The sequence below is a fragment of the Nipponia nippon genome, unplaced genomic scaffold, assembly GCF_047370975.1.
Source record: "Nipponia nippon isolate SJK-2023a ecotype South Korea unplaced genomic scaffold, ASM4737097v1 scaffold_17, whole genome shotgun sequence".
Classification (NCBI taxonomy): domain Eukaryota; kingdom Metazoa; phylum Chordata; class Aves; order Pelecaniformes; family Threskiornithidae; genus Nipponia; species Nipponia nippon.
In genome coordinates, this window is record NW_028262333.1 from 10460429 (window position 1) to 10486344 (window position 25916).

The following is a 25916-nucleotide window of genomic DNA, read 5'->3' on the forward strand; positions in this document are numbered from 1 at the left end:
TTAAGCTAAGAGGAAACAAAGACAGTCATAAGATTTATTGTTTGACAAAGAGCTCGTATCCCTGCAACATAATTCTTCAGGTATTTTTTCTGGTGGCCATATCTTTCCCCTTTGAAAAGCTGAGGTCCTGTATTTCTGTGTATTAAAAGGAAACTGCACTGATAAAACTTTGGTATTACTGAAGATAAAGCGAGGTAGTGTTTTATTAATAAAGATTCAAGATTTCGAGCGTGTCCAAAGAAGGGCAACGAGGCTGGTGAAGGGGTCTGGAGCACAAGTCTTAGGGGCGGCTGAGGGAGCTGGGGGTGTTTAGTTTGGAGGAGGCTGAGGGGAGACCTTATTGCTCTCTACAACTGCCTGACAGGAGGCTGTAGCGAGGTGGGGGTCGGTCTCTTCTCCCAGGTAACGAGTGATAGGACGAGAGGAAACGGCCTCAAGCTGCGCCAGGGGAGGTTTAGGTTGGATATTAGGAAAAATTTCTTCCCTCGGAGAGTGGTCAGGCACTGGAACAGGCTCCCCAGGGAAGTGGTGCAATCCCAGTCCCTGGAAGTATTTAAAAAACGTGTGGCTGTGGTGCTTAGGGCCACGGTTTAGAGGCGGACCAGGCAGTTAGGCTAACAGGTTGGACTCGGTGATCTCGGAGGTCCTCTCCAACCTTAACGATTCTGTGGTTCTATGGTACCATCCCGTTAGTTTGAGAGGCCCAGGGCCGGATTCTTCCCAGTCGTTATCTCCATACCTCTAAAGAAATAGTGCTGTCTTTAATAACATGGTCGCTTTTCAGGGCAGAGGAGGCCATTTCGGTGAAAATGAAGCCTGCTTGCTCCAACTTCCACAGCAGCCGCCCCCGGACTGCGGCGGGCCAGGGCTGCGGGCCAGGGCTGCAGCCCGGGGCGGCGGCGCGGCTCTCCCCGCGCTCGGTGCCGTCCCTGGCCGGCGGCTCCTCCACCGCCGCCCCCCCCGCTGCGGGGGGCAGCTCCCTCCCGCCGTTCCTCCCCGCTCCGGGCGCCCCGCGTTCCGCCTCGCAGCCGCCCACCCCGCCGCGGGAGCCGGGCGGCGGCTCCTCCCGCTGCCCCGGAGGCGGAGGCGGGGCCGGGGCCGGCGCGGAGCCATGCCAGGCGGCGGGGCCGGCCTGCGGCTGGCGCTGCTGGGAGCGCGGCGGGCGGCGGGCGCGGCGACCCGGGGAGCGCGGGGCGGGAGCGGCGCCGCCATGGTGAGGGGCGTGAGGGGCGGGCAGCAGGGAGGGCGGGCAGCGGGCGGCCGGGGCCGCGCCGCGACCTGCCCGGGGCGGGCGGCCTGCGGGGCCGGCTCCTCGGGCGGGGGGCCGCCCACGGACACGCGTGCTCGGGGGGCAGCCGGCCCTCCCTCCCTCCCTCCGCCTCGCTTCCCACGGCCGTCCCACCCCATGACCGATCGCTTTCTTTACAGGGAGCTCATAACTAACGGCGTGCGCAGGACCCTCGCCCTTCAAGCACGAAATGTCTCGTACTAATTTTTTCATGTAATTAACGACTCTCTTCCCCCGAGCTTCTTCCGAAGGCACGTGAGGGATGGCGCAGGTTGAACCCGCCGTGTGACAGCAGGTCGTCCGCGGCTGGCGGGACCGGCGCTAAGTCAAGAGTTGCCCGTCGGTGCCCGCGCTGCGCCGGCCTGGCTGCGCCCTTCCGCCGGCCTGGGGGTCTGCGCCGCGGCCTGGCGCTGCGGGCGCCCGGCTGGGAAAACGCACATGGCATCTCCCACCTTCTCCTTTCCCTTTTACGAGCGAGCTCCTGCTGCTGTCTGCTACGTTCCTGAACGTAGCTGCGATGCGTTGGAGGGGCTGACCTGGGACGTGGCCTTGGCGACCTATTCCTGAGCAAAATGCTGCGATCGGTGCGCTCCAAACTCGGTCTCCGTATTTCCATTAAAAACCGTATGATCTAATTTCAAATCACAGCATTGCCTCAATACCTGTGTGTCTGGGTGAGGCCTCGGGATGTCCCTAAAACTAACAGAGAACATCGCTGCTGCCAGCCAGAGGAGTGAACTTTGTGCTGCCTCCTGGTCACAGTCCTGGACTTTGCTATCTCAAAAAACCCCATGATTTTTTGTAAATTAGCCTACTAATTTCATCTCTTGCCTGATTAATGAATTTCAAGACAGCCGTTAGCTCTGGCAATTTTTGTATATGCTTGGAAAAAGAAGAATGTAAGAAATTCGTGCCTGCAACTGCGGTTATAGCAACCACAAATCCGATATTTGTGTTTTTGCAAGTCCAAAGTTGTATTTGAAGCGTAAAGAGCTACAATTAGTTCATTTTGGGACCTGTAACACCAATCTCTTGGACTGGATGTATCCAACTGAACACAAGCAGTGGCAGTGACACTGTTGGATTTACACTGTTTGGGGTTTTTTGTCCCTTATTATTGGTGACAATGTTGCTCCTTGGCCGTCCTGCATCTGAAAGCCTTGCTCTGATCGCACTAATTGCGTTAATTCCTGCTCTGCTCGGGCTCACAGCCCCATCTGGTGGCACAGGGACTCCTGCCGGTCTCTAGCAGAGCTGCCAGACCCAAATCAAAGGCAAAAAATACCCTGAGCTGCTGAGCTGGCGGTGGGTACTCGCAGACTCCCATGTCTTAGTGAAGCTCTGGAGCAAAATGGCTCAGCCCCTTGCTGGAAGTTCTCACAAAGCTGTGCTAGCTGCTAATGTAAAGATTAAAGCAATCTGAATTTTGCTTTTCTGGGCGGAAAAGTTCTTCCCATTAAAGCATTGCATTTATAATACGAATTTGAGACCCATCTGTTAGAATATATCACTTAAGTAATCACTCATGTCCTTAGTTTCTGCTTTTAGGAAAATTATCAAACCTCTTCCAGACGCCCCGTAGAACTTTCCTCTGTCTCCGGGTCTGGCTCTGACCTCACGCACGGTTCAGGCACTGATTCAGATATTTAAGCAGAGGTGTAATCTGTCACGTCTGTGCTCCCAGTGCCTTCAGAAGCACTCCTTTTGCTTGAAATAAGACACATCTAAACATACATGCTTTGCAGAATCTAGTGCTTATACCACTAACTTGTAAAGTCTCATAATTGTGTCTGTATTGTCAGGTTTTTTCTTTTCATTGTTAATTAAAAAGCTCTTTGTTGTTTGCTATCTTTAAATCTATTCCTGCTTTCTTAGGAATACCGACACACAAGTTACTAGAATGCAGTCTCCTATTTTGCTTCTCTTTTAAATGACAAACACTAACCTGCTATCCCTTTCACCTTTGTAATTGTATATTTAGCATATAATGTAAATAATCTTTTATTTATATGGCAGAATGGAACGTTTGAAAATTAATTCAATTGTTACAGCATCTGGGTAATTCAGATGAACAAGGGATGGGTACAGGTATGCTGGTGACCACGTTCATTCCCGTGAAAGAGCCTGTCACTCTCCGCTAGTTTTGTACAAAAGCATTTAGCTGAACTTAATTGACCAAACAGAAATGGTGTTTCCTGGCTGTTTTAAGTTATGCTGGGCTGTGCAATTATAAACAATAAGAATCTCTACAGTGAATTTTCCACCTCTTTACCTTTCTACAATACATAACCAGAACCTCAGCCTCACTCATGTCGTGTTTGTATTTTTTTTTCCTCAATAGTCTTCGCAGTCTCACTGGTTGACAGCAGAGGAGAGGAACCAAGTTTTAATTGATCTCAAAGCTTCAGGCTGGTCTGAGTTAGGCGAAAGAGATGCCATCTACAAAGAGTTCAATTTCAAGAATTTTAATCAGGTAATTATTGTTATGTACCACTTTTAATATAAAGGAAATGTAATTGCTTTCATTTCCATACGATCCTGATGGGAACATATTTATATTCAGAAATTTGGGAGTATCCTTGTGGGGCCAAACCCTCTTGAGTTTGCCTCGACGGATTGCTCTCTGATTCTGATCTCATTAGGTGGAATAACTTAGTTCCATTTTGTAGTTGTTAAGTAGATTTGTTCTAACATTACAATTTCTTGATTATAATATTAGGGTCAAGGTCAGGGTCGATACTATGAGATTAGAGAAATAATATTTGACCCTGATTTTTTTTTTCATTGCTAACACTCGTAAATGAGTGCTGGAAATATGTAACTGATGGACAGCAGGGTTCATTTTTGTCAGGGAAAAACTTGAGAAAAATGGGTAAATATAAGAACAGAAACTTTTGGCAAATAAGGTGGGGAAAATATGATATGTTTCACCTTCTAAGCAGGAAGACAGAGTTCTAGTATATTCTTGAGTGAATCGTAGTAGCTGATCTCGCAGTGTCTTTGGCACGACAGACTGCTGGTTAGACCTCGCTGGGTTTTTATTTGGAGTCAGGATTCTAAGCCATGTCTCAAGCTTGCAAGAACACGTCTTGGACATCAGTTACAAACTTGCTTTAGAAATACTGAATTTATCTTGAGATCTGTGGGTCAGCTACATTCCCCTAAAAAATGGCCTTTCTGAGGAATCCTGACATTGCTTAGAAAAAAGTCATGTTCCAAGAGCATGCATTTCCCTTCTGTTTTATTTCTGACGGAGAGGTGAGCGCTTTCTCGGGTGGGAGAGGAAACCCAGGGTTTTGTTTGGGCGATGGCTCTTGCCGAGCTTGTTCTTTTCCTCCCTATGGGAGGGATGCAGCGAGCTCCAGGCTTCGGGAGGCCATGGGTTTACTGGTGTGTGTAGGGACAAGGATCTGTGCTGTGAGCTGTTTATTTGCATGGCTATGCCTAAACCCAGACCAAGATTTTTTAGGAAATCACAGTGAGCTAGATAAACAACAATTTGTAACACTGGCTCTTTTCTTGCTGTTTCAGACAGTAGTTGTCATGGTAAGGAAAGCCCAGGCAGTCGAGAGAAAGTGGGCGAGGTGCTCCCGGCACCTCTGAGGTGGGCGAAGGCAAAAGAGAAAACAACTGCAGAAAAATCCAGCTCACGAGCAGGGCGGTGCTGGTTCAGGGAGCACGTCCAGAGCCCCGAGTACATTTTTTCATTGCACTTCAAACCTGAACGTTAGCACAGAATAAATAGAACCGCATCAGCGAATTCAGAGGGCAACAAAGGAGGGAAGCCCATGAGAGGGAGATGACATGAAACCTTGGTGAGATGTGCGGGCAGCTTGGAGCTGGAGCAACCAGGGGAGACCAGCACATTTGACAATGGTGATGTAGAAGTAACCCTTGGAAGAGTTGAGATTTTCACGCTTTGTGCTTCAAATATTCATGAAACGACCTCTCTGCTGGGGCATGGTCAAAGTCTGTGTTAGTTCAGCAAACGAGAAATTACTTTTTTTTACCCGAAGTTAATTAAAAAGTGGGTTTGCACACTGTAAATAAATAAGTCAATTTGATCAGATGGACTTAGGCAGTATGCCAACAGACAGGTCAAGCGACAAATCGGTGTGCTGTACCAGCAGATATCTAGAAAATCCATTGCTTCAGCAAAAATTCACAAAGTTGTGGATTTTTGACTGTGTAGATTTATCTTGCAACATAGGTAGAAATCCATGTGTCTTCCTAATTTGAAGATTGATGAAGCACATACTAGTGTAGGAAGTTGAGTATATTTAAATATGCTCATTAGTAAATGATGACGTATACATTTATACTTCTAGTACATGTCATCTTAGAAAGAGGACTCAAAAAAAAATTACCACTTGAATTGTTTGGGAGATATTGGTACAGTCTTCTTCATTCTTGATTGCCCTTCATGGATGTTGGGTAAGGCAGAAATGAGAGCAGAGGCTGGGAATTGGCTTCTAAACTGAGCATTCTGTGCCCAGCTGGGAGAACAAGCTGGGCAGGTGGGTCCTCTGTGCAGCTCTGGTTGGATCAAGGATATATGCGAGTATGGGAAGGCAGAATTTCACCTGCTGATTTGTAGGAACTAGCTGCAGTTGCAGAGGGCAGAAGCCGTTCCTGTTATCGTAGTCCAGGAAAGGGCTCAACGTGCAGATCCCGAGGGCATGTTCAGAGCTGGTATTAGACAGCAAGTATTTGCCTTTCAATAAGTTGAAGCTGAAAGTAAATTAAAATTATGGCCCTATGCTTATTGATGCTTATGTTTATGATAACTATTAGTAAATATTGTGTTTATTACAACCTGGGGAACAAATGGCAAAAGCGGAGCTGTGCCTGCATTGTACTTTGGGAGAATTTAGTCCTGCAATGAAAAAAATTGAACTTGTAGGTACAACTTCTTTCATTTCACGTAATAAATATTCTGTTTACATTATTTAAAGTGCGAGTATTTAGTAAAAGTCAGAGCACTGAGAAATATCATTTCATCAGTGATCTTCCTGCTGCCCTTTTACAGATGGCGTAAAATCAGGTGTGTAAAAAATAAAAAAAAAGAGTAGTTGAGCTGACATGAAAGGTATTTCAGATTTATGTTTTGCAGATGATATTGGTATGATTGATGTATTCATTGCGCTTTTTTATTGCTTCTCGCAGATAATGTTCATGATGCATGGAAAATTCTGTGGCTTTAAAATCTATGCCAGGTTTACAAAGTCTGTGTATGTCAACAGATGTTAAGAACATAAACACAACTTTTATTATAAAGTTGTGCAAATGTGTAGACATGAGCTTGGTTTATGTATATTATTTTCAGCATGAGAATGAAATGAAACTTCTGTGAAACAAGAGTTATTTAGATTCCCGAAGCTTTCAGGCTGAGATTAGCTCGGTTAAAAGCGATCAGCAATGGGCTGCCTTTGTAAGGCTGACAAGCTAATGACACTTCTGGCTTATGGAATTAGCTTGTAACCCAGAACTTGAAAGCGCTGGTGCTGTTTGTTAGTCTGATGATACATTTTCATGAAAATGGGCTTTGGAGGTACAATTCTCTGAAACAAGCTGGAAACCAGCCTGGGGTCCCAGCTGGAAGCCCTTTGTTAGTTATGTTGCTGTGGGTGCCCACCACGCACTGGTCCCGGCGTCCTGGACTGGGCAGCTGGGTGCTGGGTAGTTGGTGCTGCTCCGTGTTCCCGTTGCCTTTAGCGTGAGACAGGCTCCTGGCGGGTGGATGTTCTGAATCTTGTATAAAATATAAAAATACACCAACAGTGGGGGAAGAAAATGCAAACGCAACTCAACTGTAGAGGAGAGCACCTTGTCTAGAAGAGCTGTGCTGATTGCACCGATGCATCTGTTCCTCCTTACCTACTACACCTTGCAGTTGCCACGCGTTATCGCTGCTGTTGAACTGCAGGTAGGCAGTGATGAGTTAAAATCAGAGTCTTTTACCTCCAGGACCCTCGCTTGGGTGCAGTCACTCAGAGCCCCCCTGGTTGAGTCGCTTTCCCTGGGGAGTGCATGCTTGGCAGAAGCCTCTGACCGTGAGCGAGGTCTCGGAGAGTAGGTGGGCTCGGACTGCTCCACGGCAACTCTCGAGCCCTGCCACGCGTCTGGGTGCTGGTGAGCCTCCGCAAACCTCACGGCCGCATCAGGGCGCTTATTCAGGGCCTCTTTCCCTGTCTGCAGGGAAGAGAAGAGCAGCTAGCAAGCCGTTCAGGCGACTGTAGCATCAGGAAGGCACACTCTTGTCCGTTCATGTCTGTGTGCTACTGAAACAAAATGTTTCTCTTCCAGCTGTGGAACAAGCCCTCTGCTTCCAGTCTGCCCAAGCAAAATTCGGAATCAGGATAGAAAGTTAATTTACACCTCCAGACCATGCTGGTAACTTCTCCTAGTTATCGTTCTGCAAACTCAGAAAAGAAGCTGCAGAAACGTTAGGACTGTTGCTAAAAGTTGGTCATCGAGGGAGGGAAGGGTTGCTGAGGACCTCGATGTCCTGGCCTGTGTCTCGGGAATTTCCTGGGATTTTCTCGGCATTTTGGATCAGTACACCTTGGGAGGGGTGATCCTGCAAAGGGGACAGACTTGGCTTAAAAATCTGAATTTCCCCCAGGTTCATCTCGAGCCCAGTCCCGGCTGGGCAGGCGGTGGGCGGCTGCGAAGGGCTCCGGGTGATGGGTGCTGAGCGCTCGGTTTGGGTCCTTTACCCAGCTGCTCATTTTCGCCAAATTTGCAGGAACATCTTAACTTTGAAACTTCCATGTCTCTTGTCAAAGTTGGTTGGATTTGACCAGAGGGTTTAAGGGGCAACTGCCTGTGTGATTGCATTTCCTTAGGTAATCACGCAACGGCAGAAAATGCAGTTAGGAAATTACAAAGGTGGGCATGTTTGCTGATGGTCAGGTTCAGCATTTACAGCTGCTTTCTTTTATAGGGTAAGTTTTTAATTAAGGTTGTTTTTTTTTAAAAAAAGTCATGTAGGAAGCCTCCATAAGACCTCTAATGTCATTTTATAAAATGACAGGAAATCAAATGGTCTAAGAGTTTTAAAAGCTATCTTAAATACGTTTTGTGTTTTGGGGCTACAGGACACAGGCAAAAGATGAGCCTGAGCAGAGGGGACAACAAGGAAACGCTTTGGAGGACGGTATGTAGCGAGAGTAGAAGCACATGTGTTTCTTTGCAATTGTGGACTCTGGGTTTTTGAGAACTTATGTGCAAAAAATCTAGAACGGTTAAATAAATTATTATTCTCACTTCGCATTTCCTTTCCAAATTTTCTAGCTCTCTTGCTTGAAATCCAGGGAAAAAAAAAATCCGATGCCCCCCCCCCCCCCCCCCGCATTGAAATGCCAATTATTTTCCTTTAGCTGTAGGGAGACGTGCTCAGATTTGCCCTTTTAAATTGATCATCCTTGTTGTAATATCACAATTACACATCCAAACGAATTTGGTAGGATATGCAGTGAATACTCTTTATTTTTTTTGATACAAATTGTTGGTAGTACTTGGTGCCAGTCCCTATAATGTAATTTGTGTCAATACTTCCTTTTTCTGCTCGCAGCACATTGCTTGGTCTTCTGCATTGATCAAAGATTGGAAAATTTGTTTTTATATACGTAGGCAGTGTATTTCATTGCTGCTTTATGTACTTAGTCTTTTGGCTGTTTGGCTGAAATACGTCCACGCCTTTTAGGTATTGAAAACATAATATCCTTTAACCTACAATCTGCAGAGGTAAAATGAATTTTATGTTAAATATTCGGTTGTGGACCACATCTCCAGCTTTTTATATGCCACAGCGGTCTTGTGGATTTTTTTCTTCTCCATTGTCTGATAGTGAGGTCATTTTCAGTCCTCTGAGAAATTTTATTCCCAGCCAGATGCGGGCCATATATTAAAAGTAGCACCTGTGGCTAATATCACAGCAGCTTACCATAAATTTACATGGTAACTAGGATTATATCTGTCAAGACTGTTAAAAAATGTCTAGATTTAATTTGATTTCCAGTATTGAAGGAGCTCTCCAACATTTTGCTTCATAACTATATTTTAAAAGTTAAAATCACTCCATTGTTAAGTTTTATAGCACTCCCAGTGCCCATTAAGTTGATTTGTTAAATGGGGGTCAGAATAAAGCAAGTTGGCTACAGGAGGATCGGAAACCAACCCATTTGTGACAAATTTAGTCCTCGCGTGTGAATCTTCTCAGAGCCTGGGGACTGATTGGATTCAGGTGCAGCTTATGTCAGTTGTGTTTAACCTCAAAGCCTGAGCACCCTCAGCCCCTGACTGCCACTTGTGCTAATCAAAGGACAAACCTGTGTTCATTCGTTTGTGGGGGGAATTGCTATTTTTAATGTAGTATTGGTCTGCTTGCTCCCTCTGCCAGAGTTTTGCATTAGATTGCCTGTCGAATGAAAAGAAATTATTTTTTTATCCGCCTAGGTAGGTGCTGGTTTTCATATAGTCTTTCCTAAACTGCTTCGTTTTCCATTATCCTTTGAGTCCTCTCCCATATGCTATGATTTGTGCACCTGCAAAGTTATGAAAGTATTTCTTTTGGTAGTTACGTTGTTCACTAACTTCCCTGCGTTTATGAATACAATAACCGATTTACAGTAAATCAGAATTATTTATGAGTGGATTTACAGAGCCGAGAAAACCTTTGTATCTAAAAATAATGAATTTCTGGCGTATCTGCCTGTTGACATTTTCCTTTATTAGAAACTGATAGTGAAGTTTTCGGGACTGGCAGAGGTTAACCTGCAGCCTGAAATGGAGTGAATGAACTGGCTCAGGTGTCTTGGAGTGCAGCACAGTAAAAATATATGATTCCTGGATGGTCACACTTTCCTTGAGTTTATTCTTGTGATTGACTGAGCAAATAACACTCTGGCCTTTGAGTCGGGGGGTCAGAGGGTCAGGGTGCAGCTGCGGGACCTGGACATGGTCCACCCACCCGCCCCGCTGCCTGGCACTGCCCGCAGAAGGCAGGGAGCTTGCGGTCTGGGTGAAACGAAAGGAGAAGTCCTGGGGAGATCTCTTGTTTGAAAGCTTACGAGTCTCGTCCCTGGCCGAGGAGGAGGAGGAGATGACACTGGTGCCCTGGTCAGTGTGTCCTGTTGCCAGTGATGCTTCCAATTACCTGGCAGCCAGTGGTGGGAAATTCTGCAAAGCTAGGAAGTCCGTAGTGGTGGAAATATGTAATTGGGTTGTGTCTAGGCAGAAATTAAATCCTTGGTGCTGGGAGTTGGGAAACACAGGATTTATTTTCTTCTCATGGCCAGTGTGGCTGGCAGGGTACAAAACCATATGTAAAGTCAGCCAGTGCTCCAGAATATTTTCAGACCAATGTTTTGCCCTTGGCAACATTTTTCTGTTTTAAATGGAGTTGCTGTAGCACATCAGCAGGCTCTTAGGTCTTCTAAAGTCCTTCACAATTTAGCCTTTCCTTTTATGTCTGGGAACCATCGTGTTGCCCTTCAGTCCCTTCATTACAACTTCACGGTTGCAATGCATATGAGAAATTCATGCCTGATAAAAGCCAGGCAGGTTGATGAACAGTGATTGCTCCTCTTTGTCCGGCGGGGTATCTTCTGTCCTCTTTGGCCAGGGTCTGTGTGTACAGATCCCACTGCCCTCACGTCCCATCTGCTTGTGGCAAGTTACAGTACCAGTATCATCGTGGTGGTACCACCAGTATCAGGCTGCCAGGATTATTTAAAATGTCACAACATTAATCATATTTAAATACAATTAATCATGTTTAAAATGAAGACTCAGAGTGGACGTGTCCTTCATCTCTAGCGGAGGGGAAATGCAAGATGTCCCATCCCAGGTGTCATAAAAGTTGCATCAGTTTAATTTTTCTTGTGACTTAGCTGTAATTAGGGATGCTCATTTTCTTGATGAGCTAAGTCATATTTCTCCTTAGAATAAACCATTATTTTATTGTTTATAATTATTGGGGGCACTTGTGTTTCTAATTGCTGAGTTTGCCCCACCAAGTAGACCTGTTGTATCTCCATTTAAGCAGGCCCCTGCTTAAATCTGCCCAGCTGACCTTTGGGCTGCTCTCCAGTTGGCTCTAATACAAGTGCTTTCCTTAAAACATGGATTTATTATCACTCAGGCAAAAATTATTACAGCATTTGCCTTATGCTTGTTGCATGCATTGATCTGAAAGTGCAAAAGAAATTATTTGTCAAAATGCTTTTGGATTTCACAAGCTGTCATGTAGATTTACAGTAGGAGAAATGTTTCTCCTTTTTTTTCAGCTGTACAAATTGATTGTTCACTCGGTTTGAATTAAACAGAACAAATGTTGTATCAGCCATGCGGGCAGGGCTGCTGTGCATTTGTACCGAAAGAGAGCAAATGTGAGCAGGTCAGCTTGATTTTAGCTATAGTTCGGGCTCTTTCCTCGTTAAGCCACCTTTGGAAAATGAATGGAAAATTCAATGGTTTTGAATTCAGTTGGACACCTTCATTTGGGAAAGTGCAAATAAGACTGATGTTGCCTTTTCTAAAGAAGATGGTCACTCAGAATAATTTTTTACCTTTCCAGTTAAGGAAACCTGGTGTCTTGCAGCTCTTTATGCATTAAAATTTATTTTTATGGGGGTGCTGGAAAGATGCTGATTAAATGCAAACAGCACATCTCCCTGTCTTGGTTGTATAACCTTTTGCATCCCTTTGCTTTTGGAATAACTGCTGACTACATTTTCAAACCATTAATTGCCTTTTACGCCAGCAGCTCCCACTTTCTTGTACTCCCATGAAGGAGAGACACGCTTTGGAATATTATCCTCTGCAATTGTAATTAAAAATGGACTCTGGCTGGCAGAATAAACTAAAATAAAACTACAACGCCCCTATTTTAAAAATTAACCATTACTCACCAAAAGCACATCAAACCCACTTAGCGGACATCCGTTAATCCTGCGGTGAGCCGTTTCAGGCTTTAATGCACACTGTTTTACACGTTAAGGGTTTTGAAGTCGCGGGCCAGCGCTGACCTTTCGCATCTGCTCCTCTCGCAGTAGGAATCTCCGCTCGCCGCTCCCCGTCAGGGCGGATTAACGTGACGAAGTGCAGCGCTTCTGCTGGCTGCAATTTCGGGTTTTGATCAGAATTATTTCTTTCACAAACAATCACGTTTGGCTAAAATGTTACATCTGCTCTGAAAAGCCACTGGCAGGCCCGCAGTTTATCAGGGTGAGGCAAGCGTAATTTTTTTCATTCCTCTTTTATAAAGCTGCAAACCCGCTTCACGTAGGTTTTTAAGGGGAAAGCTTCCCTTCTTCCTCTTCCCCTTGCCCTTTTCTTCCTTGAATTTTGTTGGGCTGAGATGAAAAGTTGCTTTGGGCAAACATGAAGCCGGCCGTGATGTCTTGGAGGGGTTTGGTGGGGAACGTGCTGATGAGTGGGGAGCCTCGTGCTGAGTCGGCACCGCACGAGTGGGTTTATTCAGTGCTAAGGGTGCTTTGTAGGAAAACGTTTTTTATTCCTAGGATCAGAGGGGAAAGTCCTGATTTCATGATCTAGTGTGATTTTCCTCATGCTGTGATGAGAAGAACAGTAGGCAGTTAAATATAGGTCTGTGTATGACCAAGGTGACCCTGGTTGGGCGAATCTTTATTCCGTGATACAGTGGGTGGGTGCTTGTAGCAAGGAAAAATACTGTTAGCTGTACAAGCCCAGGACGTTGTGTTTATGCATGTGTCTTGTAATGCCCAATCTAATAAAAAAAACAGAGGTGTACAACGGGTTTCCCTTTATGGTGTGCTCATTTCTAAAAGAAATTTGACGTTCACTGGAGGACTCAGAATTAGTATTTGTCTCTCCTTGTGAGCCTCTCTCTGTGTTCCCAGGTGTGGGCTGCACAGGGGAACTCCAAACGACAAAAAAACCCATGGAACCTCTCAAAATACTGCACATGGGATGTACTCTGCCACTTCCAGGCATGTGCTTGGAGCACACAGAGGGGTCTGAAGACAGTTGAAAATGCTAAGTATAGGTTGTCTGTCTGAATTCTTGGCAGTTAAGTGAGCCTGGTTCTTAATGATGTAACTTAACATAGCTGCCTTTGTCCATTTCTCCATGACCTGCTCCAGCCATTCTTCCACATACCAGAGACAGGAGATGAAGCACAGGTCTAGATCACCTACAGATCACATTAGGGAACAGTGGGCATGGCAAACCAGGCAAGGTACCCAACTGCTCCAAGGTTGAAGGATGCCCTGAAGAGAAACATGTCGTCTGGAAAGATGCTTGCTCTCTTCTACTCTTTCTTCAAAGGATCTGTCACTTCTAGACTTGAAAAGTCAGTCTTCAAAATAATATTTTAATTTTATAGTGCACTATAAATTAAAAGCCTGCCAGTGCTGGCCCAGGCAAGTCTCCTGCTGATTTCACTACCCCCATGTATCATCTACTCTCTTCTACTATAAGAGGTGTCCAAACATGAAGACCCATTCTAACGATACAGCAGGATGCTTTCAGCAGCTCAGTTGAGTGAAATAATTCCCTGATCTGCAGTAGATGTTCCTCGGTTTGCTTTATTTTGCTTTATTTCATAGCATTAGGTCTTTTTAGATTCTGGCTTGGCCAAGAGGGTGATCGGAAGATCTTTCCAAATTCCTCACACCTCCATCGTGATGTCTCAGTCGCATGTTTGAATTGTTGACCTTGTCTTTAAAAAAACAAAACAAAAAAGCTGACAGTGTAGTGGGTAGGAGGATAGTGGAAGATGAAATGGTCATGAGACCAGCCGCTGCTTCTCTTAATCCATCATAAAGCCTTTCTTATCACTCTTTGATGTTTTCTTAGGATCATAAATGGCAGAGATTTAGAGGATTATCAGAGGCAGGATATGATTGCCCTTGGATACTCAGCAGAGAAGATTTTGCATATTAAACTGGTACTATGTGTAATCTTGGCCAAAAGACCAAGGAAAATTTTGTCTGAGCGCTCCCTATGTTATCAACAGCATGTATGGCACGTGAACTTCATTTTCATGTCTACAGAATGAAATCATTCCTTCGCATACGAGTAAAAAGAAACGTGGGGGGAAAAGAGTAGTATTTTGTTCTGCTGTAGCCAGGTCTGTTCCATCCAAAAGGTGGTGCGATGGGATAATGAACTTCTCCGTCCTTCTTCACCATAGCTGAGCTCTATAAAAGTCAGAGGATTTGAGCACCTTTTTGAATTCATATAAATTAATTCTTACTTGGTCTGTTTTACAATGGCTCCATGTCGTGGGCTGGCCCCGTGTGATCAAGGGTGGTTTATTGCCCGAGCGGCAGCATCCTTGTGCGGCATGAAGCACTTCGGTGGGCAGAGTGCCTTAGCAGAGGGTTCAGGTGCCTGAATTCAAAAGGCTGGAACTGGGGACTAACTGCACCTTGTTACTGGTTTATTTTTATAGTGGTTTGTGTGATGGCTTTATTACAATACAGCCAGGGGTTTGATTTGCTGGGCCAAACATTTGCTTTAACAAGTAAAATTATCATTGTTCTTTCAGTTGCACAGCCAAGAGAGTTTATTATTTTAAGTGACTGATTGCTTTAGCAGGTGCTCGGTTAATGGGGGCTTTGCTGTATTATTTAATGTTTTTAGGTAAGGTGCAAAAAGTTCATTTAAATAAGACATGCTTCTTGAAATAGCCATTTTATTTGGTGTAAACGTCATAAGTGCAACCTTTATATTCCATTTTTGAGCACAAAGCACACAAAAATGGCTTGGGAGGTGGAGAGTCACATTTAGCTGACTACATAGCTGGAGGATTTCTTCCATGTTCTAGTTCAGTCCTGAAACCTGCAGTTATTTTCCTTCTTTTTCTCTAAAATCTAATTTAGAGATCTACATTTTTGAATAAATAAAATAATATTTATGAGTCTATGTTTACCTAGAGTACTAAGGAACTGGAACTGGGAAAAAAAAGGCATTTATTTTGAATATTTCTATATTAAGTGATATATCACAAATATCATGGGACCTTGTCCCAGGTTTGGGTGGGATTTAGGATGTCTGCTTATTTTGCAATAGTCTTTATGGGCAACTAGAATTATTTTTATCTACCTATAAGCAAATGAATGTATTTTGTAATAAGGTTGTATTGACCCAGTGGAGTCTAGGCTTAAAACTTTTATTACTTCACAGAAAGAAGTTTTTATGCTGCTTTAAGGCATCTCTATGTTCTCTCACTTCCACTCCATCAAGTTTATAAATCTTTTTGGTGGAATAGGTGATTAATTTTGGCGTGAAGTCTGTTCATTGAATCACTGAGCATATTATCTGCTTTCTGTTCATGAAATCCAGGTGCAATCACTTACAGTAATAAAAATGAGAATAGGAAGAATGATCCGAGGCTGCTGGAAAAGTTAAGATGTGACGAGGAAGAAGGTGTAATAGATGTAACATTTTGTATCGTATTATCACCAATAAGAGGAAAATAGGTCTAAATTCAGCAGTTATGAAAATGTTGATATAAACAGGCTTAGAAAAGATAAAGTTGAAGTTTGTCGTGCAGATTGCACACAAGGGTATTTCACACGCTTAGCGAGTGCGAGGGAAAGAGGAAAGCAAAGCAAGGAGAAGGCTTGAAGAGCAGGTCAGTGCTCTCTACCTTCCTCTTAGTCCCCTTTCTTGCATTGATCCCCATGTCCCTTGGCCTTAGCAGAAAATTTGTATTTGTTTTTCAGACCAGTGGAATCTCAGATGGGGCAAATTATGCTTGCACCTGCTTTATGACAAAGTGATGTCATAGCTTAGGTCACTGCTGAGCTTGGGAGACGAAGCCTTTGACTCAGACCTCTTTTGGAGAGCTGCACCTCGAGCATCATCGGGCCCATGTTGCGTCGAGTGCTGCACCTGGTCTAGATCGTGCCAAGCGAGTGTAAACTTCTGAGTGGCTTGGGCTTTTCCTGGGACAGCATTCCTGAAATTGCCTTCTGTCACCTCCTGCGGCTCTTGACATTGTACTGGTACCTGTGTGAGAAACGTCCCCACTGAGGAAAGGCCATGCCTCCGAGCTCCGCTTCTCTTTGCCTCCATTTATTCTTCATGTTCTTCAAATTGGTAAATCATATGACAATAAACAGAAATACGCTCAATGAAGAGAGAACGGGAAACCGTTGTTTATCTGGTCAGGTGGTTTAGATTAGCAGTGATGCTGGTCTGTATTATGTTACTTTAAATCATAGTGTCCCAACAGGACATAAATTATGAAGATTGTTACAGTATGTTTCATCCAATGTAAGATCAACAAATTGGAATAATTTTTTTTATAGGAAAATCAGTGCTTTGGCAAGGTTATTGTTCAAGAATTTAATTTAACTTGAGCTTTGCTTGCATTATTTCTTAATATATAAAAACTATTTGCATAATGTATGAAGTATAAACATTTTTAGAATCAAAGGCAAGAATGCCTTTTCCAAGATTACACAGAGTGACAAACTACTTAGAATAGATCAGTGTTTGTGCTTTTGCTGTCAAAAATGTTTGATATAGAGCTGGCGAGCTAGTTTCTTCACCGACATAATTGTAAACAAGTGTTGGGAGACAGAAACAGCGTTCTTTGTAGAACGTGGTGTAAAGGTTTTCACATACGCCGCTGCAGATCTAACATGGAGAGCAGTGTTTACAGCTATAATATGAATATAAATAGGTAACTTTTTTTAGAGCGCAAAGCAGCATTTCACTTTTGTATAAATGATGTGCGCAGATAAGTACGAGGGATGCGAGCAGTCAGCTCTGGATGTTAACAGGATATGGTAAACACAGAAAAGCATAGACAATTAAGTTGGAAATTGTAGTTCTGGGTTTTTTTTTTAGTTTCACATTTCGTTTTGAAGACAGAAATGGCATCTCAGTACATGCCAGTATGTCTGTAGTATTCTTCTTCCATCCTTTCCCTTTATGAGTGTCTTTCAGAGTTAGCAGTACTGCTTTCCCCAGTCCCGAGCGATGCTTGGGGAATGGGAAGGTTGGCTGCATTCACCATATTTTGCTGTTCAAACTATTAAAGAGGAGGAAAAAAAATTATCTACTGGTGATTTGTTAGGTGTTGTTCATCTTCAGGATGGCATAGTGCCATCTTGGGGGTGGGATGGAGGCAGTAGGGAAATGCAGGCACAACGCCTGAGCCTTGCTTGCACTCTCACTGGAGAGATGGGGATGTGAATAATCTGAATTTAGCTCTATTTTGGGACGTGATTTGGTTCTGTTCTTAAGGGCCATCCCACTGTTCTTGGGATGGTATTAAAAAGGGGAAGAGCAATGGGAAGGTGTTCCCCTGGTTTGTCATGGATGAATCCAGACAGGGCCAAAAAAAAAAAGAAAAAAGAAAAGAGAAGAGGAAAATATCTAGTGCCACATGGATCTGGTGTCCCTGGGGGTGGTTCAGGCAGGAGGATGATGCCAACAGGGAAGAATCCCAAAATGGGCACGTGGTTTTGAGAATGAATACCTGTCCTCCTGTGCTGCCATCGCCTTCCTAAATACTAGTTGGATTCCTCTTTTTTGTGTTCTAACCATGTTGTCACTTTCAGATAGAGAGTGTGGCCTTGTGAGATGGTTTTTGCACATTTTTAAGGTAAAAGTCTTTCTTAATGGAGTAAATATAATTAAAGTAAAACAAACCCTGGATTTTTCTTGACAGCACAACAGAAAGTGTCATGACATTAAGTCAAACCCTTGTGATTAGTTAAACATAACTTAAAATAGCTCGACACTAAAGAGCTTTTTCCTTTTATCTGCTGGCCTGTAGCTCACTGTTAGGTAGTAACGTCAGCTGGATATGTGAAAGCTTCTGCAGTTTGGAAGTGAACCTTTGAGTTTATTGTTATAAGTGTCAAACTGCTGAGGAGAACATGTGCTATATACTGTGCGCAAGGGTATTTTTTACTTGAGTGAGTGGGAAGTAAATGTGTGAAAGCAAATCTCTTGCCTTGTATGACAATGTCACTGTAACTTGTTTTATTTATTCATTTCCCACTGATAAATGATACAGACACAGCCCGGGTGGGTGGAGAAGGGAAGACAGGTAGCCCTCGCACTGCAGAAGGTCAAGGTTAATGCTACCTCCAGCGTTATAATGACAGATGGGAGGCAGAAACCTTAATGTACTTGTGATTAGCATATGGATTCCTTGGCTGAGTGTCCGAAGGCTTTAAGAAGCCGGGGTACGCACTTCATAGCGTACACATTTTAAAACAAATAAACAGTGTGTATGGTTATATTGTTGAGCCTTTCAGCTGTTTTTCTTGAATATCTCCACTTTTGAGTCAAGTACTGTCAGCTGCTTTGTTCTGGAGATGCACTGGGGTAATCCATCACTGGGGACTCACGGGTGGGTGATGTATTAGCACGACATATCGACCTGTGTTGCTTTGATGTGTAACCCATCAAGATAATGTTGGCAAGCATTGTACAAAAGCAGCATGTTTAAAAAGTATTACGATGAATTGATTCCTTCCTTAAGAAGTGTGAAAGGAAGAATAATAGCAGATTAGCTCCAGGATGCCGTGTTTCTCCCGGAGCCGTGCAGAGTTGTGCGGTGCAGAGGGGCGGATGGAATTTCATCTTTCCTCCCACTTCTGACAGCAAAGTGTCTGGCCCTGGTTTTCCCATTCTCAGGCAACAAAAGTCGCATTAAGTCTTATTTTGTGATAGCGTATTTTGTCACTTTCAAAAGCAGTTTGTCCAGTCCCGAAACATTATGGGCAAGCTGAATTTTTTAAAGTTGGAGGTTGGTGGTTTTTTTTTTTTTACTTTATTAGGTTAACTTGTTCTTCTAAGAGTAGCCCTGATTTTTATCTCATGGAGACGTGCTGTGGCTGGTAGTATTTAAAAACCATTTTAGAAGTGATGTTACAACTGAAACACCATTAGTTTTTAGTTCCTTCTTTCATGATCTTAAAAGACATGAAGGGAAGAGACGTACTGGCACACCCACGGCATCGCCTTGTCTGTGCAGAATTGCTTCACTCATTACTTGCTCTAGTGCTGTTCGTGGTTCATTACAGGGATTTTGCAGTCTGCCATGACTTCGGTGATGTGAGGAATTTATTTAGAATAACCTGTATGCCTGGATGTTATTTTAGCCCAAATGTCCTAAAAGGATTAGGTTGAAAATGTCTGCCTAATATGCCTGTTACTGAAATATCAGAATACTTTATAATATTTAGTACATCAAAGTCTCTTTTAATACTTTGTAATGGCTTCTAGAAAATGCTCAAGTCCTTTCTTTGTCCTGTCTTTTTATTTTTCAAGGAAGAATCTGAAAAAGTTCTCGTTAGAGGCCAAGGGGCTGCAGAACTCTGTTATTAATATAGCAAAAGTCAAGATTGTGTTGGGTCTTACTGTCATGAGTAAAGTACTTGCCCCACTTTCATCAAGAAATGTGTGATGGTCTGATAAACTCTGCCCACCAATGCAGTCCTGACAATGATCCTGCACTGCAGGCTGCTTAATAATTTTCATTATTTTTAATTAAAGTTGAAGAAGTGCAGACTCCTGCTCAAATTAAGGTTGGTTGTGTTGCCGGAATGTGGTAATTACTTTAATTGATCACAAGATAGTTTCCTTGATCACCAATTAGACCAAATTACCGATCAAGTTTCAAGACGTGAAGAAATGTCCAAACTGATTTTATGTAATAGTGTTTTCATATCTAATCAAACCTAAATATCTTTTCCTTCCAGAGCCAATTGTATTTTCCCAAAGAAGGGTTATGGCTCTACAAATATAAAGGTGATTCATAAACAATAGCATTCCAATTCATTTAATTAGCAAAGGAAGTATTTAAGACCTTAATGGAGATTGCGCTGGTGAAATTGCTCAGTAGAACTGTAGCTCATTTTCTTAGGGGGAGATACTTTTGGCGTATAATTAAAATAAACTAAAATGCAAGAAGTGAGTTGCTTTGCGTAACGTGCAGTGAGGGCGAAGGTCTCTGAGCTGAGCGGGGCATGCAGAAAGGCGGGCATGTCTGGCGGGTGTGCGTGCTTCGTCCTTCGCTGTAACCCCAGATCGCCCTGGCTGGGACAGTGGTGGTCAGCTGGAGCAACGAGCAGCAGGACCGGTCCTGGGGAGGGTCCTCTGTGCCAGAATTAATTCCTTTTCATGACTCGGGCACTCTTCGGGAAGATGAAGAGCGTTAAGACCAATGACTGTTATATCCAGCTGGAGACTTTTTACTGTCGGGGGGGAAAGAGGCGGTGGGTTGGTGTGGTGGTCCGCTGGTCGGAGAGGATTTGGTGGTCCACCGATCCAGAGGATTTGTCATCACAAAGTGTGAAGGAAGGTCTGCAGAGCAGATTAATTTAGTAGATTTGTTTGCTTGCATAGTTTGCTCTGTCTGCCTTCTGTTGCAGCGATGATTATTGTCACACAATCAATGAATTGTGCTTGTGTAGTGTAACCTCCATATATACATAGGGGGGTGAGTTCCTGGGATGGACAGACAGCCACGGGTAGAGCATACATGAACCCGGTAGGGTTTTCATAAATTTAATGTATTTTTTTCCCTTGCTGCTTGTTTGCACAAAGGGAATCTAGTTGCAGATGCAATTGTTGTTTTAAACTTTTGGGGACATTTCTGTGTGTAGATTGCTGTGTTGGAAATAGCATTCCTATTAAGCCCGTGGTCACTCTAAAAACATTTAAATCAAATATCTTTCAGAACTATTAATGCAGAAGTGTTCCAAGTCATTGCTAACATTTAACGCACAACTTGCAGCTTTCTGCTTCAAAGCATGCTGCTGAAACATTTGCAAATTTTTAAAAGTAATTGTTCACTCGAAGTAAAACTAAACCAAGTGAGAGCTTCAAGGGAAGTTAGATTTTCCCAAATTTTGGAATGCTCTTGGGTCAAAGAAAAAAGCTTTTTAATTGCTGACAGTTTGGTGATTTCCAAATGACAAACCTCATTGGAATGATTTTCTCTGATTATAACGTTTGCATTCATTTGACTGGCAAAGCGACTAACAAAGTCATACTTCATCCAGGCACCGATTCTTTTTTTACTTAAAGGTTTTTGTAATTTGTGAGAGGAAAAAAGACTGAAACTATTATCAACCATTATATGTTATTCATTGACCACATGTTTGTTTGAAACGGCCATCGCTTGGTGGAATGCGGGCTATATACATTCTCTTCCATAAATTCGCACTAAAAAACTGCCTAAATCAGGTAGGGTTTTGTTGAGCTTGTTGTATTATAATATGAACCAGACTATAACGTGGACGTTACTTTTGCTTTGCATGTTAATTCAGGTCCTGAACCGCGATGGATGGAGCTCGGTATGAACAAAGCCCACTGACTTACAGGCGTCCTGCTCACGCTTTGAGGCCCTGCGGGCCTCACTGTGTAATTGCGTTCTTGATTTACATGGACATTCTAATTTTTTTTATAATGTAGTGATTTGCTCCTAAGTATTTTGGCAAGGGCCTGCTATTATTTTCTTCTTGAGCCTGTGATAAAACCTGCGTCCTGGGGGAGCGTGCTGGGGAGAATATAGGGGCAGAGGATTGGAAAACCTATTTTAACTCATTTTAAGGGAAAATATCTTTTCATAAAGCAGAGGGACAAACCCACCTGCCTCCTTTCTCCCCCCAGTAAAATAAATAGCAAAATAGTTACGTGAAAGGATGTGTTTCTGGAATTGGTATCTGTCTAGTACAGGAGTACTGTGGCATGATGCTTAATTTAGAAAGGGCACGTTTCTAAGATGCAGTAAGGAATGAAGGTTTGGGATGGATGTTTAAAATCACTGTTGGATGCCAAAGGTAAAATCATTGCTCTCATGCAATGGCTTTGAATCCTGGAGTAAGTGACACCGAGCAGGGTGATTTGCTGGGGCTGAAGGGGATGATTTCAGCAGTCTCAGGAAATGCATCGGTGGCATGAGAAGGTGAAATCCTCCTTTAACACGCACAAACCCGAGGTGCGGCAATCTGGAGCATCTCTAGGAGTTTTGCAGATTTTGCAGTGAATCTCGGAGATCCGCTGCCAGTCCTGGCAGGTGGAGGAGTATTTTCCTCTTTGCTGTTTCTCTCCTTAGGCTTTTGGATTTATGACGCGTGTTGCTCTACAAGCAGAGAAGATGAATCACCACCCGGAATGGTTTAATGTCTACAGCAAGGTAACGTGTTCACCAGCCCTAGTTACAGGCATGGCAAGTTAAAGAGACCAAACCACACTGGCCCACTCTCTCTGCCTCTTTTTGTAGCTTATGCACAAGATAAGGAAATGGAAAGAGGTTGTGTCTTTTTAAAGAGATTTGAGATTTTGAAGAGATGCTGAGACATTTGCAGTGGTGAGGAATCAGGATTCAAGCTCTTTGCGATTGCTACCAGCCCCATGGTTTGGACCTGTCACTTCACCTCTCTGGCTGAGATCTAAAAATAAAATATAAGCCTTTAAACTCTTATTTAGCCAACCTGAATAAACGACTGTTTCGAAACTACTCACCAACTCTCATTCCTTTCTGTGCAACAAGCGGTGTAGTAGCAGACCGTCAGTGTGTAAGTACCTAAATGGGAGCCTGGCAGTCTCAATTTAGTTTTGATTTTTTAAAAAATTGTAGGCTCCTATGTCTCAACATAGCAGCTTATAAAATTTGTTTATAATATTACTTAACTGGTGGTGGTCTCATATTTACAAGAGTTACAAGGTATACTGCAACCCTGGAATAAAAGGTGCTGTGTGAAGGGGGAAATTATTGCTCTCCCTTTATTTTTATTTTCTAATACTTCTCATTGCATTGTATCGAGTTGTTTGTTTTAACATTTGGCGAATATATGGCAATCCCGCTAAAAATACACTAAAAGGACATGTGGGCAAGCAGCCTGCGGCTGGGAACCACCATCCCCAGAGCAGGACATCCCCACCTCTCCTCCCCCAGCAGAGGCATCCCAGCACAGGCTCCTCTTCATCAGCCCTTTAGGTCACCCTGTTTAAGGGGACATTAAATGATCACCAGACAAAGTCCTGATCACCTGCCCTTCATGATTTTCTTGGCCTTCCAGAATATTCAGAATTTATCTTTTTTTTCCTCTTCTCTCTTCCCAAAAATCTCAGTCAAAAGCGAGACAAAGTAACGCCCAACTTGTCATCTGGCTTAGTCTAAACAAACCCACGCAGGCAGCTGCGTCAGAGCAAAATGCACCAGTCCGTTTGTTTTTCTTTTTGAAATTAATCTGCAACAAGCTCAACAATTTCTTCACCTTCAGGGTGCTGGTTTTTAACAAAACGCGTGAGCCCCTGACTCTGCTGTTGGCAGCTTGGTCACTGGCCCAGGTTCTTCGTGAAACCGATCCGTGGAATTTAGATGTAAAGAATTACTTATTTAATCGGACACCTCTTCTTGGATGAAACCCAAGAATGAAACGCCTGTTTTATTCTGTGAAGGGGCTCGCTTTGGTTAGACTTCAGGCTCTGTTAAGCCTCCTCACCTACAACCTCTTCTGGTTTACATGAGCAGTGAGCGTCCAGCTCGCTGCTTGCAGGGAGCATCGTGTAAAACCAGTTAACTACAGAGACACGCAGCGTTCCCAGTGAACTGCTGCTCAGCCTACGTGGCAGAGATGAAAATGGCTTTGTGACCCCTTTCTTTTCCTTTTTGACAGGTTCAGATAACTCTGATTTCCCATGACTGCGGTGGACTGACCAAGAGAGATGTGAAGCTGGCTCAGTTTATTGACAAAGCTGCTTCCTTGGTGTAACAAAGATGTAAAACGTTTTAATGCAGTGTCCATTAACATTTTGTATTGAAGTGGTATCCCTCATTCCCTGTAACCCTGATTTCACAAAACCCCTGAGACAAGATATTTTGTAGAAAGAGTGGCTTAGCTTGCTTTCCCTTTTAGTCTGAGACCCTCTGGATGCCTGTGCTTGTCCTTTGCCATTGCTGGCTCTGCCTGAGGATGTAGCAGATAAACCAGCAACAAGTAAGTTTTGAACAAGCCTTTTCTAGAAACCAAAACAAGCTGTAGTGAAAGCAGGAGCCCACCTGCACGTGTCAGTGTTCCCTAAGCCCATGGGAGCCGAGGCTGGTGGCAGCTGCCAGGCGAGCCTGCCCTGTGCCCGGCTGCTTCCCTGCTGTAGATTTGTGCCTCTCCACTCTTCAGACAGTGTACGAGCAGCCAGGCCAGGCCAGTCCCCTCCGGCTTGGTACCTCCATCTCTGCCAGTGACTGGTGGCAAGTGCAAGGGATGCTGGTGAGAGCAGCGCAAGCAGCTGATGATCTTTCCTTGAAGTTGCAGCTCAACCAGCAGTTACAGCTGTGCATTTTGGTGCTTATTCTGTGCTTGTCCGATGGTTCTTCAAACCCATCTGCCCTTTTGGCACCCACAGCCTAGCAGCTCTACCCAGCAAGAAGTCTTGCTGCGTGCTTGAGAACTGTTCCCCATCTGAGATGCAGGGTTGGATCCTGCAGTTGCTGAAAACTTTAGCTCTGGTCCAGCAAATACAAAAAATTCCAGTGAGCTACCGGCACTCACATCATTTAATGAAGCATGTGCTTAAGTGCTTGGCTGGGCCGGGTCAGCGCTCAGCACCTTGCAGGATAGAGCCATTATTTGTGCTGTAACGCTCCCGTACCTGCCGGATCAGGGCGGGTAGCTTGGCTGGGTGCCCGGAGCACTGGCCAGAGCTGCCGGCGGTGAAGGAAGCGGCATTAGCAGGATTCTTGCTAAGCTGGGCTCGGCTGAAGCTATGCTCACCCTTTTCTTTTTTTTTTTTTTGTATCTACAATTACTCATTGCGAATGTTGTTCCAAGAGCTGCAGATCCCACTGACGAGCTTTAAAATAATTTCTTCCGTGGTTTCAAAGTCTTTGTTTTTATCCTATGATCCTCACTGAGACAGATTTCCACTGCCGGCAGGGAGATTTCAACCTGCTTAAGGCTTGCAGAAGGGCCTCTCGCTCTGCAGTCCCGCTGCCGAGTGTCCGCAACGTGCACCGTCATGCCCTGCAAGCAGCTCTGGGTGCGGAGCTCCCGGGAGATTGACACCTCCGAAATGCCTGAGTGCATTGCTAGAATGACACCGGCGGCACAGCTACCAGCTACCGAGAAGTGAGATACATACTGAGCGCCAAAATCTATATCGGGTGTAAACGCGAGGTGTGTGGTCTCTCAGATATTTGGGATGCAAAATGCCACTAGCTGCCATGCAAGTATTCATGGCGATAAAATAAGAAAGGTATTTTTTGTTAATCCTTAGCAAGTGCACTGTCATGTGCTAATTGGTCCCAGGCAGCAAGATGTAAGATGTTGGGGTTTATTGTCGGTAACCCTACTTGGGATATCAACTTAATACCTAAAAAGACCCAAATTCGGACTACGTGCTCAAATGTTCTTTGCTTACAAGTGCCTTTCCCCAGCGAAGCGGCGGATTTCCCCGATATGGTTTGAAAATGGTCACTGTTGTGAGGAATGAATAAAACTAAAACAACCAGCCAGGCTGTGATGTCTCCTGTTACTGGTGGGGAAGTGAAATGAGCCTCACCCAAAGTTATGACAACATCTCTAATGAACTGTGAAAACTCTGTTGTTAGAAATTGATATACAATGCATGTGCTTTGAATAAAACCAATAAAATCAAA

At 44.0% G+C, this 25916-nt stretch overlaps 1 protein-coding gene across 2 annotated transcripts; it reads left to right on the top strand.

Moving 5' to 3' along the window:
• The first annotated feature begins 954 nt into the window (after nucleotides 1-954).
• PCBD2 (pterin-4 alpha-carbinolamine dehydratase 2) lies at nucleotides 955-25916 on the top strand. Of its 2 annotated transcripts, XM_087754082.1 has the most exons (5): nucleotides 955-1213; nucleotides 1429-1872; nucleotides 3630-3761; nucleotides 22371-22451; nucleotides 23938-25916. In XM_087754082.1, the coding sequence occupies exons 2-5, from the start codon at nucleotides 1861-1863 to the stop codon at nucleotides 24031-24033; spliced, it is 321 nt and encodes a 106-aa protein (XP_087610208.1). In that variant the 5' UTR covers nucleotides 955-1213; nucleotides 1429-1860; the 3' UTR covers nucleotides 24034-25916. The 2 variants fall into 2 exon arrangements, with proteins under 2 accessions (XP_087610208.1, XP_087610207.1); XM_087754081.1 differs by lacking the exon at nucleotides 1429-1872 and having other exon boundaries at nucleotides 959-1213.

What these genes read in the sequence shown, in the direction of transcription:
- PCBD2 (XM_087754081.1), top strand. Translation starts at nt 1,112, where the DNA reads ATGCCAGGCGGCGGGGCCGGCCTGCGGCTGGCGCTGCTGGGAGCGCGG. An exon ending in ATTTCAAGAATTTTAATCAG is followed by an intron (nt 3,762 to 22,370) that starts GTAATTATTGTT and finishes TTCTCTCCTTAG; the next exon opens with GCTTTTGGATTTATGACGCG. An exon ending in GGTTTAATGTCTACAGCAAG is followed by an intron (nt 22,452 to 23,937) that starts GTAACGTGTTCA and finishes CCTTTTTGACAG; the next exon opens with GTTCAGATAACTCTGATTTC.